The sequence below is a fragment of the Dipodomys spectabilis genome, unplaced genomic scaffold (genome assembly GCF_019054845.1).
Source record: "Dipodomys spectabilis isolate Male_0828 unplaced genomic scaffold, ASM1905484v1 ptg000241l, whole genome shotgun sequence".
Lineage (NCBI taxonomy): Eukaryota > Metazoa > Chordata > Mammalia > Rodentia > Heteromyidae > Dipodomys > Dipodomys spectabilis.
In genome coordinates this window covers 5,355,090-5,373,024 of record NW_024870918.1, presented here as the reverse complement: position 1 = coordinate 5,373,024, position 17,935 = coordinate 5,355,090, and the positions used below count along the sequence as shown (strand labels likewise).

Here is a 17,935-nt window from a genome sequence, read left to right as displayed (position 1 = left end):
GCTAGTGCTCTACCACTTTGAGCCACAGCACCACTTCTGGTTTTCTGGTGGTTCATTGGAGATAAGAATCTCATGAACTTTCCTGCTTGGGCTGGCTTTGAACTTTTCAACTTCTTGAGTAGCTAGGATTACAGGTGTGAGTCACCAGTGCCTGGGTAGAATAACTATTCTTTATCAACGTTTTTCTGTAAAATACATGATTTATTCATGATGGTATGAAGTAATGGTTTGAGACCATTCTATCTTTTCCTTAGCCCTCATAACCCCTCACCCCACACACATACATTTTAATCAAGAAAAGGAGGCATACATTTGTCGATCTCATTAAATTGTAAACCTAATCCTTTGGCTTCTCTATCTGTCATATCCATATGAGATTGTCTCTGGAGCAAATATCCTTCCTAGCATTTTCCATCAAGATAGGACTAGTAATACCACACACTTGAGTTTGTTAGAAATATCACTTTTCAATAGCTAGTTCAGTCTAATCAACTTTTGCACATGATAAAAAAGCAAAAAACAAAACACTTGAAAAGCAGGATTGCTTTCGAGGTTGCACTGCATTGTTTGTGATGGTAGAGGATCAAGGTACACGAGCAGCACTGATGGGTGAATAATCCCAGAGCTATTTGTCCACTGACATGTCACAGAGGAAGTGGACCATGTATTAGCCAGGCAAGCTGAAATCCTGCTTCGCTGTTATATCTGGACATGAGAACATAAGTCTTTAAAGTCTTTGAAGTCCCAAGGTAGGAAGGATAACTCAACACAACCTCTCTCACTGCAGAGAAAAATGTCAAGGGGTTTGGATTTTCATTTCTCCATCAGAGAAATGAAACATTAGCGATGGTTGACTTTTGCTGGTACCACATACTCTTTGTCAGGCATTGTAATCTCTGTTCTCAAATAATGTTACACTCCAGTGTAAGAGAATGGCAGGCAGACTCCACTAAGGAGCCACAAATGAGAACAGTGACTGAGTGAAAGGTGAAGAGAACCGTAGCAAGGGAGGGAAGGAAGTGGTGTATGTCATCGGAGACAATCATGGGATGTTTTAAGAAAGTATTGCACCGTAAAGTATGCACGGCATATTTCTGTAACCACAAGAAGGTCTTAAGGCAATTTATAAAGACACAAATGGTTGCTTCACTCTGAGTATTGTCAGTTCAAGATCAATTGGCCCCATAAATGTGGCCTTTGGTAAGGGTGGAGCCCATCTGGACAGGGATGCTTGTAAGAGCAAAATGGTCTCATTTCACTCTGGCACAAAGAAAGGGAAAGGAGAGGCAGGGTCCCTCCATATCTGTGGAGGACATATCTTCAGTCATTAAGGGCCTTCTTTCAAGCCTTACCTCTGAGAGGCCCCTTCCTAAACTCCCACTGTAGGGACCAAGCATTTCACACATAGATCCTTGGGGATGTAAACCACCAAATCACACCTGAACCCTAAAAGTGTTTAAAATAGCTCAGAGTAAGTGAGGAGAATAGAAAAGAATAATACAAGTGCAGTGAAGCATTTTGTTCCTACACAACAGTCTCACTTATGACTGGCAATCTGTTCCTCAGTGTTTAACACTACTTCTTCCAGGTGGATAGATAACCAAACACCTAATCCTAACCCTAAACACACAAATCCACTGTTATAATTGAGCTGATTAAAACAAGCACAAGAAAAGCTGAGAGAGAGAGTGATAGGAAGATTGGTAGATATGAAAATCGGGGTCAGTCAGCTAGGATGACCAGGCCGCTGGCCTGACTTCCTGTGTCAGGACTCTCCACATAACTGGATTTCTCTCATAGGCTTTAGAAACCAAGCATTGTTGAATAGGGTCTATTCCTATGGCGACCTAACAAAGGAGAACCTGCTATTTTAAGGATCGGGTCTCTTTGTGAATTTCATATCCCAAGACGCATGTCACAGTAGCTGTAGGCTAAGCCACATGAAGGTAGGAATGAAAAGCATATAAGCCCTAGAGCAAGAAGTTATTTTTTTTCTTCCCAACATATTGTGACCTTAGCTGACTTAACTATGAAAAAGGAAACACCCCCAGATATCTTCTCCAGAATCTGGAGAGCAGCTCCCCATCTGGCAGCCCCTAATCTGAGTAGGAAGGGACTCAGGGGGCCTGGAGAGGAAGGAGGCAGTCCATACAGAGCCTCCATCCTGCTGATTAGGCAGATATCCCCAGTCCAGGTGGCTACGTGCCAAGTGGAGGGGAGAGGAGAGAGAGCACCACAGAACCTAACAGACAGGGAGGCCAAGATTGGAACCTGCCTGAGGCTGATGGGGAGAGATTCACATGGCTCGAAGCCTTCCTTAGTAATGGGGTGGACTGAGGCTGAGCTGTGTAGGACAGAGAGAAGGGCAGTCGCTGGAAGGGAGGAGGAATCATGGGTGCAGAGACGAAAGCATTTATGACACAAACCAAAGATGTATAGAGGAAAATGTATAAGCTATTGGGAGAGATGGCAAACCAAATGCAAAACGCGATCTTATGGCTTTACATTCACACTTCCTTCTACCCCACAAATGTAAGGAGAGGCTTAAAATAGAGCCAATGATAAGAAACACGGGGCTCTTCATCCACTTGGAATGAAGAACAAATGGCAAACCTACAAGAAAAGAAAATTACTCTCTCCTTGGCTGCTCAGAAGTTGTACTGGAAAGTCATTGGAATTAGAATCACTAATGTTTACTTCTAATGTTTATATTGTCAACAGATCTAGTCATAGTTCAAGGCACGAATGACAACAGGTTACTTGCATAAGGTGCTCACTGTGTTAAATGTATTCACATATCGAAGCTTCACAACAACCTAGTGAAATGGTATTTTTATTATCTTCTTCAACAGTCAACAAAACGGAGACCCAGAGAGAACAAAACACTTGTATAGAAAGAGCAGAGCCTGAAATCTAATTTAACAAAGCTGTCCAGATTGGAGTTTTTATTAACCACAATGCTTACGCGGCTCCTCGTGCTAAGGAATACACGTGGACATTTTCATGATCGGAAGCTGGATTTATTCAATCAGCAAATCCATTCCGGAAGTATTTATTGTATACCTCCTGTGTGCCAGAGCTCTTTTACATGCTGAAGACCGCAGGTCAGAGAGTGCATAAACATGGGTGTGACATAAAAATGTGGTGCTTTGTGGTTAGGTGGGCCCAAAGCACTGCAGTTTGGGGAGGTGTGAATTCCTCCACATGACTGATATATAATTAGATCTCTGAGGAAGAGTTTCCAACACAACCACACTCCCAGGGCCAGGACCTCGTAGAGACAGATGTGTCAGTAGCAATGCCGAAGAAAGAACAAGGAGGGAACCAAGGAGACGAGGCCCTACCCAATAATGCCACTGACTTGGCCCATAACTATGAGTGGAAGGGCCTCAGTGGGCCCCAAAGTGAAATGAGGAGCTTGCACTGAACATTCTCTAAGGCTCAACTGCAGGATGAAGGCTCCTAGGCAGAGCTAGGGTAGACTCTGGGTTGTGGTCAGGTGTGACACAGTGCTAGGCTCACCCTGACAGTAGCAATATTAACAGAGCACCTGGACACACCCGGTGATACGGCAGGGAGAATCTGGCTTCAACAGGCATTCAAGGAATGTTCCAGACTGGTGCTGGCTTCCAGCATCTATGCAGTGGGGTCATGCTTACGCCTGATGAGCTCCCAGAGTACAATGAGCAGAGGTAGTAGAGGACCTAGCAATCCTGGGGGACAGGAACTTGGCGACCTCAGGACAAGAGCTGTCATCTGTAGGGAGGAAAGGAGTGGCCTTCCTCTTAGAGGATCCTGCCCAAACTTCAGGCTCCAACCGGGCATTAAGAAGTACCAGGCCGAATTTCTCACTGTTAATAATAACTGGCACATGATTGTGTGCAGAACTGAAACTCAGCCAGCCAAGAAACCGGAAGCATCCTTACAGAGCAAGAGTAAGGTGAAAGAAGGAGTTAGAAGAAACACACACACACACACACACACACACACACACACACACACACACACACCCCTACAATGTGATCCTCTAATCCTCTATCCTCCAAGATGGCCCCTACCCTAGCACAGGTTATTTTATGCTAGACCCCTGGTCACCTTCCTGTCTCCAGTATTACTTATCACCTGCTCCCAGATACACAAACCATCTAGACTCTTTCTGCTTCTCCTGTTTATCCATCCTTGGCCACTATAGTGGAGTAACACAGCAGATCTTGCTTACAAGTGTTTTGAATTTCTTTTTCCTTCCTTTAAGCCCAATATTTCCATGTACACCTTCCTTCCCAGGTGTTTGTGTGGTCAAGACTTCTCATTAAGGGGCAATATCTCTGTTCTTTTTCCTTTCTTCTCCTTGTTTTGACGTCTTTCTCTTCCTCAGTTGCTCCAGTGGCTTCCTTATAGAGTTAAGATTCAGGATATGCAACCACAATCAGGCCAAAACCTAAAGGCAGTCAATAACTAATTTCAATTATAAGGCCAACTGTATGTATGGTCTCTGAGTTACCTCAGTCAGCATTTCATGATGTTTCCATTTTAGTTTAGGACCACAGTTCCCAGAGGCCCAGTATCTTTCAAAGTAGGATTGAATAAAGATTTTTTTTTAAATTAAAGACAAGTAAATAAAAAAAGTTTCCGGGCCAGACATGGTGATACACTCCTCAGCCACTCAGGAGGCAGAGCTCAGCAGGGTTATGGTTGGGGGCTAGTCCAGGCAAGAAAGCTAACACAACCCCATCTCATGAAACAAGCTAACCATGGTGGCTCACATCTGTAAACCCAGCCACATGGGAAGCACAGGTGAGGATCTGAGTCCAAGGGTGGTCCCTAGTAAAAATGTGAGACTGTATCTAAAAAAATTGCCATAGCAAAAAGTAACTAAAGGGCTGGGGTCATGGCTCAAGTAGTAAAGTGACTGCTTAAAGATCACAAGGCCCTAAGTTCAAATCCAGTTGCACAAAAAACAAAAACAAAGGAAGGAAGGAAGGAAGGAAGGAAGGAAGGAAGGAAGGAAGGAAGGAAGGAAGGAAGGAAGGAAGGAAGGAAGGAAGGAAGAAAGGAAAGAAGGAAGGAAGGAAGGCAGGCAGGCAGCCAAGCAAACAAACAAACAAAAAATACCTATTTCCTCTACTGAAGTTAACCCTAGGATTTAGAAACAAGTTCTAGTTTGAGTCTGACGTGATCTCATTTCTCTTGACAAGTTAGAAGTGAAAAGAATATTTTTTGCCAGGCACCCGTGTCTCACACCTGTAATCCTAGCTACTCAGGAGGCTGAGATCTGAAGATCGTGCTTCAAAACCAGCCCGGGCAGGAAAGTCCGTGAAACTCTTATCTCCAATAAATCACCAGAAACCTGGAAGTGGTGTTGTAGCTCGAGTGGTAGAGCGCTAGCTTTGAGCTGAAGAGCTGAGGGACAGCTCTCAGGCCCAGAGTTCAAGCCCCATGACCAACAAAAACAAACAAACAAACAAAAGAATATTTTCACAAAAAGCAAAGAGGAAACTCAAGAAAACATAGCAACCATTGGAATAACCCAAAATGTGGACGGGGCTGGGAGCGGGAGCAGTGTCTGGTCACGGTGCAGCCACAATTCCCTGGGGGAGTACCCTCCATTGTGTTCTAATCCTTTACACTGCTCCATCAGAATTGGCCTATTCTATGCCCAGTGGAGATAAAGCATATTTCAAAACAGGACTAGGGGACATTGCACTTGTAAATCAGAGATGCTTAGAGATGAAGCAAAAGGGACCACCCGGGCCTTAGACAATTTCGACAGCAAGATATTTCGAGACAAGGGTAATGCTTCTGTGATCCCTACGTCTGACCTTGAGTGATGAAATTCTCGTGTGCAGGTTTGCTTCTGACTCACCCACTGTGAATTAAACCACTGCCCATCCACAAATGGCAGTGCTATTTGTGTCCCAAGGACTTGTGGGTAACAGTTTCTGAAACTCCCAACTTTCTATGGAGCCAGCCAACAGCACAGAGGTGTTCGGAGCCTGTCTTGAAAGGTTTCTGCCACAAGATGAAGTTGATTTGCAGAAAACCTTGGGAACAGCTTGCCAAACTTCATCCTGGGACCATTTTTTAAAATTTTATCTTTCATTTACCAACCTAGAAATGGGTTTATAAGGGGAAATTCTTAGTGATGGCTTCTGAGCAAGCGACCACAGCAACTGGCACGCATGTATTCCCTCCCTCCCTTCCCCCCCCCCCCCTCCGTTTAGCCCGCAGTGTCCAAGTTCTGGCCTTTAAAAGCTTAGGTCTGCAACCACAAGTCAAACCTGCCTGCTCTGCCCTGCAGAGGGCAGAGAAGAATGAATGAGCTTTTTCCAGCCAAGCCAGTTGTCCCAGGCATGAGCCATGAATGCAGGGGCTAGTATAAAGAAAGCAGAAGGCAAGCCACAGTGCCTCCATTATACTATTAAACTGTAATCACCTTTTCCTATAAGCACCTTCCTGTTTTCCCTGAAGGAGACAGTTTAACGGCCAGGCAGGGCAGAGGTACCAGCTCAGTGGAGCACTTCCTGCAGGCTTGGGAGGCCCTGCGCTCCACAGCCTGTGGCCTGCTCAGATCATAACTTGTGGCAGATGAGAGCTGCGGAAAGGGGTCAGGGACTGAGGTTCCTGGTTTCAGGAATGATGTTCATTTTTTTTCTCATCAGGGCTCCAGTAAAACAAAGCAAGCAAGAGACTGGTGCTCAAGATCCAAGGAGAATGTTCACCCCCCAGGCTTGTGCAAGTGATTTCTCTACCCACCCTAGTCATACCCACCCTAGTACTTTCCGAACTCAGGACCAACTCCATAGAGGCATTGTGTGTGTGTGTGTGTGTGTGTGTGTGTGTGTGTGTGTGTGTACATACATATTGGGGAAGACTAGGGTTCTCCAAGTGTGGTCCCAAGGTTACCACTAGCAGCCCCAGCAACTGAGAACTCTTGAAAAAAATCACAGGCACTACCCCAGATCCACCAAATAACCAAGAGGAGCAGCAAGCTATGCTTAATCGTAACACCCTCCAGCCTTCTCTGAGGCAGCAAAAGTTCCAGCAGCCTTGCTTGGGAGAAAAATACTCTCCAAAGCCAGGTTCCTAAGACATAGAGCTGTCTCTCAAAAATGCTGTCACTCAAACTGGGATTGGTGGCTCACAGCTGTAATCCTAGCTAATGAAGGGACTGAGATCTGAGGATCAAAGTTCAAAGCCAGACTGAACAGAAAAGTCCATGAGACTCTTATCTCCAATTAACCACCAAAAATCCATCAGTAGAGCTGTGGCTCAAGTGATAGAGTGCCAGCCTTGAGTGAAAAAGCTAAGGGTCAGTGCCCAGGCCCCGAGTTCAAGTTCTAATATAGGCTTTCTCCCCCCCCTCTCTCTCTCTCACACACACACACAATGGTTTCCCTCAACCATACCAGGAAAAAGATAATGTATTGTCATAAAGAACCTTCCTAATGCTATCAACAAGGTAGGAATACCCTGATAGTCAATGAAGAATTACTTTTTGCCAGATACCTGGTCAGCACTGGAGACAAATACAGATTCCCACTCAGTCAGTTCTTGCTCTTTCTTCCTCTAATTCCACAGCTCAGAGTTGGCCACCACATGACACAGAGCAGCCATTTAAATATTCGAAGACAGCTTCCTGCCCTGCTATCCTCACCTACCTGTGAGACTCAGGGAAACTCATAGAGACAAAGACCTCCCAAAGAAGCCTGAGTGGAGTGAGCTGTGGGAACAGTTCATTCTCGCCAGGGCGCTGGGATCCCTGCTGGATGGGCTGGGGCCTGGGGTCTGGGGATACATACAGGGAGAGAGGCTGGCTGCTAGAAAGAGACTAGCTTCTCCTCCAAATGGTTCTGACTCTGAGGCTTCAAAATGGCCAAGCAATGGAGACAGAAAGGAAAGAATGAGGGACAGGCGGTGCTGGGAGCTGAATACTGATTGTTTCTCTTATTTACAAAGAGAGAGGAAGAAGTTGCATCTGCAAATTTCATTGGAAGCTTGCTCCCACCACCCAAAGGTGTGAAACGTTCACATAGTGACCAATGCTCTCGGCCTAGGGAGTATCAATCCATGTGGCAAAGACCCCATGGGGCACATAGAGGGGAGGTCCTCTCGCAGAAGCATGGACATGTCTCAGCCAAGCTGGCTGAGAAGTACTCACACTCAGCACTCTCAGCTCACACTTGATGACTGACCAGCTGACTGACCAGCAGCAAGGCCAACGGGAAGCACTCAGCTGAGTAAGTGTCAATCTTCCCTTCCCTGAAGAAGGGCTGGGTTCACATGCGCGTGCATGGAGCTGCTGCTACCTGCGAGCCAGGCCCAGGGAGGACCACTCTCCCCTTCTTCCTCCGCCATCCCTTTTGCCTCCTAGCTGAAAGTTTGAAGGAGGATTCCCACGACTCCCCGCTTTCCCTCCTGAAGGAAATTAACTCCAAGGTATCATTTCCCACATGGAAAAGGGAAAGGAAAAGAAAGAAAGAAGCAGCTAGCCAAGGAAGAAGTTCGGAGCAGGCTCCTCTCCGCATCGCTCTCTTACCTTCCTCGTTTAAAATCCAGGGTAGAAATTCCACCACTGAGTCAAAACCACAAGTCCCGTCTTCAAAGGCGCACGACCCAGCTGACAGGTCCAGGGCCAGGGAAAGCTGCAGGGCTGCGGGCACAAGGCCAGTTTCAGTTTGGCTGCCCTGCCTGCAGCTTCCACACCAACCCGGGGGAGCTACCTAGTAAAAGTTGGGGAGGGGGGGGGTGGCGTGCGAAAAGGGGCTGGAGAAGGATGCATGACTCCCTCCCCCGAAAACCCCAACAACCACAAACTCCCTGGGCTGCCACTGCGTGTCCCCTTGGAGTAGGGGCGCCCCGGGACAGCTCAGGCAGCAGCCCTCAGTAGTTATGGGAGTGAGTCTTGAGGGCCCCCCTGCATCTCTCCAGGCGTGTGCTTGGGGGGGGGGTTCCCCCAGATCTCCACCTTACCTTGAACCATCAGCAGGACGCTCCTTAGCAACATGATCGCGCTGCAGGCTGGGGTGCATGCAGGCGGTCAGGTCAGCCTGCTGGGGGGCGGACGCGGAGTGGGGAGGGAGTCCCCCCAAAAGCGAGAGCAGCGCACAGGTAAAGCGCGCTCAAGCACGGCTGCCCAACTTTGCGGAGCACGCGCCGTGGAGAGCCCGGTGGTGCCGGGGAGCGGAGCGCTGGGCTGCGGCCACCGGCGGACCGAGGCCCAGCTGGCCCCGGGCGACGGCGGGGCTGGGCAGGGCGGAGACCTCGGCACGCTTAACAGGCACCGCCGGGGCGGAGAGAGGTCGGCACGCCGCGCCTTCCTCCGGGATTTCCAAGCTTGGGAGCAGGGACGGTTTGCAGACACCGGGAAGGGGCCGGCCTTGCAGGAGTCCCGCGCCGGGATGGGCACCAAATAAAGCGCCGACCCCGCCCATCCGCGGTGGGAATCAGTTATTTCGGGGGGACACCCTCCCCCCCCCCTCCGCATCTGGCATCTGGCGTGGGAGTCCAGTCCCCCCCCACCCCGCGGGGCTGGCCTGGATATTAACCCCTTCTCCCCAGAATGGAGGATGGGATTCTCTAAGGCGGGGATGGATGGAATAGATTTTTATATCTGAGACCTTTCAGTGTTGATGGTCCAGTATTGCTCACCCTAGAAGATTCCTACGCACACACGCGCACACACACACACACACACACACACACACACACACACACACACACACAAAACCCCTGTCATGTCTGGTGCTTAATATTCCATCAAGTGAAATGGGAAAGGGAATTCCTCCTTTCCCCAAAGCCAGAATACATTGGTCAGTAGCAGAAAGTTCGAGACTGGGATGGGCAGGATGGGCTTGGTGGTGTTTCCCAAAAAACAAAATGTGCTAAGTACGCTTGGAACACTTCTGTGGGTCTCCAAGAGTATTTTCTCCCAGAAAAGTTGTTTGTCCTCCTCTTCTTTCTCCTCTTCTTCCTCTTTCTATTCCTCCTGGTGTTCCTTCTTCCTCTTCTTATTCCCTCTCTTTCCTCTTCCTTTTTTCTTTCTTCCCTTTTCCTTTCCCCTTTCCCTCTCCCTCTTCTTCTTGCCTTTTTGGTAAGGTAGTGGCTTCTCATATTTGAGGGTACATCAGCGTCCCTTGTGAGTTCCTGATCCTGCAAGTCTGGGTGGGCTATGACCTCTGATTTTGCATAGTCCTGGTGTGTTTCTTATTCCTCAGAACCACTAGCCCAACAAACGCCTTGCTCAGCCATTACAACCCTGCTTCCATGTCTTCCCCTGGCTCCTAGAGTTCTGCTTTTCCTCATGCTCAGGGGCAGTTCCTTCCAATCTCCTTTGCTCCCTCCCTCCCTCCCTCTTTCCCTCTCTTCCCCCCCCCACCTCTTAACACTAGAGTGTCTGCAAAGTGCTGATCTCCATCTCCTACCCCATTTACCTATTCCTCTAGTGATGTCAGCCAGTCTCTGGTTTTAAACATCACTATGGGCTGATGACTCCCAAATGAATGAATATTTCCAGTCTGGATTGCTCGCCAGCTCCAGACGCTTCTATCTCACGGCCTCTCCACATTTTCCTTTGGGTTCTTCAGAGCTGTAGCATACTGAACAAGTCCCAACACAAATGCTTCCTATTCCTCTCCCAAACCGGCCAGCTTCCTCTACCCCATCTCAGTTAATAAAGTTATTAAGAGTCATCTTTAATGCCTCTCTTTCTCTCAAGACAACGCTAAATCCAACCAGTTCGGGATTAAACACAGAGCTAGTCATGCCTGGAATTATCCACCCTGCAGTTATTGTTGGCTGCGTACTTTGGAGCTTCTGCCTCACCCACCCACTCCATTCTTTGTTTAATTTTTTATTGTTATTATAAAGGTGATGTACAGAAGGGTTACAGTTACTTAAGTCAGGTAAAGAATACATTTCTTTTTGCTCTCTTCCAGTTTTTCCCTCCCATCCCTGTCCACAAGTTGTAGAGTTCATTTTCAACAGAGTGTCTAGTGAGGACCACTGCTGCATTTGTTCACCCTTTATCCCTCCATTTATGTGCCCCTTGTACCCTCCCAAAGATAGAAGAACAAAGAAGACAAAAAGAAAAGAAAAGAAAAATAGCAACAAAGTAAAAACCTTTGGTTTCCATTTCCTGGAGCTCATTTCGATAAATATTATTTTATATGCTCAGATGCACATAGCTATTGTACCTTTGTGACCCTCCCCTAAGAATATCCTCCTTTGGTCTCATTGTGTGTGTGTGTGTGTGTGTGTGTGTGTGTGTGTGTCCAGAGTCCTGTATAATTTATCATGTCCTAGAGTATTTTAGACCTAGCTTCCACATATGAGAGAAAACCTGTGCCATTTGTGTCTCTGAGCTTGGCTTGCCTCACATAATATGATTTGTTCTAGGTGGAGCCATTTCCCTGCAAATGACATAACATTATTCATTCTAATGGCTGTATAAAATTCCATTGGGTATAGGAACCATAATTTTTTGGATCCATCCATCTATTGTAGGGCTTCTGAGCTGTATCTATAACTTGGCTATTGTGGAAAATGCAGCAATGAATATGGACATTCAAGCATCTTTATGGTATCCTAGCTTGTGATGTTTTGGATAGATGCCCAGGGTCTACTCCATTCTTAACACAATAATCAGGGATGCCCTTTTGATATAGAAATTGAATCATACATAGATATATATACACGTCTAGGCAGATATGTGTGTTTGAATGTATTTATGTGTGTATATATACATACATGTGAATATGTAAATGTATATGTATCTATATGCATATACGTGTGTAGGCCTTTTCTTCTTCGTGTTTTTGTGCCTGTACCAGCTTACCCGCTCACAGCTAGTGCTCTATCACTTGAGTCACTCCTCTACTCCTGCTTTTTGCAGGTTAAATCCTGCTGGGATTGGCTTTGAACCCTGATCCTCTAGATCTCAAACTCCCGAGCGACAAGAATGATAGGCCATTTTTTTCCTCTTAATATCTGAGTCTTTTCTGCTCTTGCCAAGACATTATCTTTGGATTTTTGCATTTTTCTCTTTATTCTCACCCACTATTCTCTCCTTCTCTCCCTCCCTCCCTCCCTCCCTCCCTCCTTCCCTCCCTCCCTCTCTCTCTCTCTCTCTCTCTCTCTCTCTCTCTCTCTCTCTCTCTCTCTCACACACACACACACACACACACACACACACACTGGGATCACCTCTGCCTCTATACGCAAGTGCTTTTTGACTTTTCATATACTGGAATCACATGAAATGCATACATTGACTTATAAGAACTGATATATTTACTTCAATTATACAGTTTCATGTTTTTCCATAATCTTTGTAAGATTGATTAGTTAATTGAATTCTTGTGGTACTGAGGATTGAACTTGCTACACAAGTCTTTTACCACCTGAGCCATATACCCCACTCTTCACTAGCCATTTAAATCTACCCATGAACCTTGCGAGCATCTAAAAGGAAAGATCAGATTTGCCGTGCTACCCACACAGTGCTTGGCTTGGCTTGTTTTCACCCTGCTTCTCTCTCTCCACTCCTAACACCCAACAGGTCCTCACTCTTCTATGCTATCAGGTTGAAACCAAGCTGGTAAAACAATTCCAGGCTCCTGGTTTGTCCTGCCAGCAACCTTTGCTGCATTCCAGTAGAAGGGCTCTGCCCCCAGGCCAGAGATGTCCTTTGCTTACTGCCCAGCTCCATCTGCCTCTCACCCCCCAAAAACAATTGAATGCGTGCTCCAGATCTGAATCATCATCAACGAGGAACTGAGGCTCAAGCAAGTCCATTCCCACAAATCTCCTTTTATTACAAAATAGATAGCCCGCTGTCCGAATTGCCACACTCTCATGACCTGGAGTCCTAAGTATTTGGTTCAGAGTGGCCTTTAAGAGGAAATGAATCCTTAAATGGATGCTTGCATGCCATCAGTCAAACTTTTCCTCACTAGTCTACCTCAAATCCCAGCTTCCAGTCTCACATCTTTCTCTATGCAACCTTTTTGAATGTCTTTTTACCTCGGGAAGTCAAAGTTCCCAGGGCTGATGGGTCCTCACAGTGATGATGCTTGTGTGTCCTGTAGTGTTTGTGATGAGCCAGGCAGTTTCCTGGTCAAATCATGAAGGCAGAAATAGAGACCAAGAGCGGAGATGTGTTGTCCAAGGCTCCAGGGCTGAGATATGAACTCCACTCCAACTATTACCAAAGATCTCTGGTTGTCTGACACCAAACGGCTTGAGCAAACCCTTGGCCAATGTCCCCCTTCTCAGAACTGTACCCCTTCCTCTGCCATCAGGCGGAACTGAGGCCAGGATGGTACCCTGACATAGAGTTCACAATGAGGGTACTCATGCCTAGCACCTTGCCTTCTGGAATAGCCAGGTTTGCCCAGGCTAGTCCTTATTCAAAACAAAAATGTCTTCTTCCCTAGAGGGTTCAGTGATGAGTTAAACTGGGCTCTCTTGTGCACATGTTGAAGTCCTACGCAGAGGTGCCTTAGCATGGAACTTTATTTGGAAAATGGGGTCTCTGTGGTTTGAAATTTGTTAAGATGGGGTCACCCTTCGAAGTAGAGTAGATGCCTACCCATAACGCTGAGTGTCCTTATGAAAAAGGAGAGAGTTGGACAGACATTGAGAGAATGCCACATGAGGATAAAGGCCAAGATTCATGTGATGGTTCTACACACCAAGCTATGCCAACAATTGCTAATACATACACCCAGAATCTAGGGAGGCCTGAGACAGATTTTTTCCTCACTCTCAGAGAAAACCAGCATTGCTGACACCTTGATTTGAGACTTCTAGCCTCCAGAACCTTGAGACAATATATGGTCAAACCATCCAGTTGTGATACTTGTTACACAGCCTAGCAAACCAGTATACTACTGTCTACTTCTCAAGACTCAAGACAGAGGTCACTTGATCTATGACTGTCTTCCACATATATTATGTCATGTCTTAGTCTGCTCAGGATGCTATAACAAATCACAGAGTGGAAGCCATGCAAACAACAGAACTTTATCACATTTCGCAAAGCCGGTGATGGCTGGATCTTCTCTCCTCTCCTCTCCTCTCTTCTCTTCTCCTCTCCTCTCCTCTCCGTACCTCTCCTCTCCTCTTCTCTTTTCCTCTCCTCTCCACTTTCCTGCTCTTTCCTCCCACTCTTTTTCTCTCCCCTCTCCTTTCCCCTTCCCTCTCTTCTTCCTCCTCTCACTCCCTTTCCTCCTCTCCTTTTTCTCTGTCTTCTTCTCTCCATTTCCTCTCTCCCCTTCCTTTTCTCTCTCTTCTCTTCTCCTCTCCTTTCACTATCTTTTCACTCAGTCCTCACCTGAAGGAAGGGAAAAGAGGTCTCTCTTCAGCCTTTGTAAGGATGTGAATCCTATTTATGATCTCTCTGCCCCATGGCTTACCCAAGATTTCACCTCCTAATACCCTTACTTTGAGGGGAAGTTTTACCCACATGAACTTAACACTACAGAAATATTCACATCATGACACTGCATTGCAATGACTTTATCTGTGTCTCTGTCACCTCCAAGACAAGCTGAAGTAGTAAAGGCAGAAAGCAGAGCAAGTCTGTTTTATCCCTATCTATCTTTTCCATACTGTCTCTGTATATGGTTAACTGTAGGTGCTCAATAAACGCATGTAGAGGGAGAGGCTGAGGAACAACCAATCCATATGAACCTACCCAGTCCAGGGGTTTGCCTGATTAGAAGGAAAGGAACTAAATTGAAGTGAAAAGGTACCCAAGGGGGACATTCACAGGAATAAATGAACCCTGCAAATGTGCCGTGGGCTCTCATTCAAAGAGCAGCAACCATCTGATCAGGGAGTAAAAGTGGACTCCCAGGGGTCAGAGTGTATACATCTGGCAAACTTCAGGGGAGATTCAAACAGAAGTTCACGGACATGAGGGGCAGATGAGGCTGAAGATAGAGAGCTGGATGTCTGGAAGGAGGCGCCAGTTCTGTGTGTTGGAGGGAAGTGGAGATTGTGAAACAGCTTGGAGCTGCCGGCAGCTTCATGGACTCTTCGGGCCCAGTAGAAAGGCTGGGCAATTTAAAGAGCCAGAAAAAACTAGGTTTCCCTAAATCTCTGTAAAACTCTAGGCCAGAAGTAGATCAATGGCCTGTGTTGATGCTGACAGTAATATTTGCTACAGAACTCCCCCCCGCCCCCCTTGGCCTGTCAGAGTCTGTGCAGGGAGAGGAGCAGTATGAGTACTGACATCATTTGTTCCTAAGATGTCCAGCAGGCAAAGGCTTCAAGCCACCTGGAGGCCTCAAGAATAAAGCAGATTACACTGCATTGTTTTCTTACTTTCTTTCTATTTCCGGTCATGAGGCTTGAACTTAGGACCTGGGAATTATCCCTGAGCTCTTTTTTTTGCTCAAGGCTAGTGCATAATGCAGGTGAAACTAAGTGATGGAGAAACTAAGTCATGGCATTATCATGACTGTACAGGACTAAAAGCAAAGGGCCTACATGACAGGCATTTAATGGTATTGAATGATATTGATTATTTCAGACTATCCAAGTACTCGATGCCCAGATCATTGATAATAAGATAGAATTTTCACCTCCATCTATTACAAGATGCCTTTAATGACTGAGGCCAGTGAATCAAAACTCTAGTTATAAATTAGAACAGCCTAAGAAATGTTTCTTTTTAACACAAAGGATGAAAGCTGTTGCTGTAGCTTAAGAGGAGTTGTGTGCGTAAGAGGAGTCTTTGCTTAGCATGTGTGAGGGCCTAGGTTTAATCTCCACCATAAGGAAGAAAGGAAAGAAGAAAAGGAAGAAAGGAATGGAAGGACAGAGAAAAGGATGGGGAAGAAATGAGAAAAGGAGGAAGAAGGAAGGAAAGAAAGGAGAAAGTGAAACAGAGAAGAGAAAGGAGGGAAGGAAGGAAGGAAGAGGAGGCTGAGCCTCAACAGATCAATTAAATTTTGATTCATTGATTATTAGTATGGAAGCAAAGCTCTGGAAGGCAATTCTGCTGGCTTATGGTTAGGAATTGAGGAATGCAGTGGATTCCTCATTTCATCGTTAACAAAATTAAGTCCTCTTATTAACAGAAGAGGAATGAAAGTTGTTTAAAGAAGATAGGAAGTTATGTCAGAAGTAGACCATAGACCTTGGAGCCAGACCATCTGGGAGCCACTTCCTAGCTGAACCTACAGTACATTATCTAATACCTCTATGCCTCCATTTCCCCATCTGTAAAATAGAAAGAAAAAGAAAACAGAACCTCTCTCACAGGATAGTCATGTGGGAGAGAAATGGAACTATATTGTTAGGGTGTTTAATAAAAGAGTATTTAAGTACTGTGTAAATTTATGATTGCTTTTCTTTGGGGGGGGGGTCCAGTCGTGGGGCCTGAACTCTGGGTCTGGGCGCTGTCCCTCAGCTCTTCAGCTCAAGGCTTGCGCTCTACCAATGAGCCACGGCACCACTTTCGGCTTTTTTTTTCTGCTTATGTGGTGCTGAGGAATCGAACCCAGGGCCTCAAGCATGCAAGGCAAGTGCTCTACCACTGAGCCACCTTCCCAGCCCCCTATGATTGCTTTTCTAATGATCCATGTTTTATACAGGTCCAGGATTGTAGCTGACGCTGATAATAGAACTTATCCATCAAAAATAACCTTTCATATAACATATTGCCTTTGGGGACAAAGGACACATAACCTAGAAACATAAGTTGGACAATACCTAATCTATGGCTTTAATGCTATGTTAGACTAGAAGAAAAATACAAACTACTGGGTGGAAGCCACTCTAAATCCCCAAAACACAAACACTTAAAAATAGGCATGGGGGCCGGGTGCTGACAGCTCACACTTGTAAGCCTAGCTATTCAGGAGGCTGAGATCTGAAGATCAAGGTTTGAAGCCAGCTTGAGCAGGAAAGTCCATGAAACTCTTATCTCCAATTAAGCCAGAAATGGAGCTCAAGCAATATTGAGCACTAGCCTTGAACAAAATAGCTCAGGGATAGCATCCATGACCTGAGTTCAAGCCCCCAAGTCTAGAATAATTTAAAGAAATAGTCATGTAGGAAATGGCCTCAAGATTAAAATTAAAAATCTTCATGTGATGATATTCAAGGTGGTACAAATAAAAAATAGAATGGTGTGACAGCTTCTAAGACTGTATTGCTAGTAAGTAAAGAAAATGGTCTTGGGGTGCAGATACTACCTGATGGGTAAATCTAGGTGTGTCCAACAAAGATGTCTTCCTGAAAAAAAAAAAAGGAAACAGAGAAAATCTTTAAGTGAAACAGCTTACTCTGGAAGCCCCTATAATTGCAAAAAAAAACTGCTTTTCAAATGATCCCTTTAACAACCTTATACTGTTGACATTCACAGGTTCCTGTGAATATGAATATGAAATGTTCACTGAATATTTAACTGACTAGACTAAAAATCTCCCTTGCTGGTGAGGGGTAGGGGCTATTCTATGAAGATTCTGGTTCCTGGCTTGTAGGTTAACTGCCAAACAGACCAAAGGACTGAAACAGCTTCTCTTAATCTACCTGCGGGACTACCTTGTCATGGGAGTGGCCTCGTGAGGTCTGCTAAGGTTGCCTACTGGGTATGGCTACCTTCATTTCAGAAGGGTCCACATGGTTTCTACCAGGATTCTGGCTCTATTCATTCTTGCATTCTATTCCTTCCTTTGAGTTTACCTTTTCTTACATTTTACTAACTTACTTTATTGTTACAGAAAGGGGATGTACAGAGGGATTGCAATTCCATGAGTCAGGAAATGAGTATTTTCCTTTCGTACTGGGTCTTCTGTTCCCTCATTCTCTCCCCATCCCTCCCTCCCATCTCCACCCATGAGTGGTATAGTTCATTTTCATCAATGTCCAGTGAGCTCCACTGCTGCACTTTTCACCCTTTTTCCATGGAGTTCTGTACCCTCTC

At 45.9% G+C, this 17,935-nt stretch overlaps 1 protein-coding gene across 1 annotated transcript in view; it reads right to left on the bottom strand.

Annotated features, from left to right (window-relative positions):
• Positions 1 to 9,061, bottom strand: part of Mamdc2 (MAM domain containing 2) — a 144,664-nt gene extending 135,603 nt beyond the window's left edge. Inside the window, exons 1-2 of the mRNA XM_042699356.1 lie at positions 8,971 to 9,061; positions 8,537 to 8,650 (exon numbers count right to left, since the gene is read on the bottom strand). Of these exons, the coding sequence (XP_042555290.1) occupies positions 8,537 to 8,650; positions 8,971 to 9,004 (148 nt within the window). The 5' untranslated portion in view covers positions 9,005 to 9,061. The remainder of the gene's footprint in view (positions 1 to 8,536; positions 8,651 to 8,970) is intronic.
• Positions 9,062 to 17,935: the final 8,874 nt, after the last annotated feature.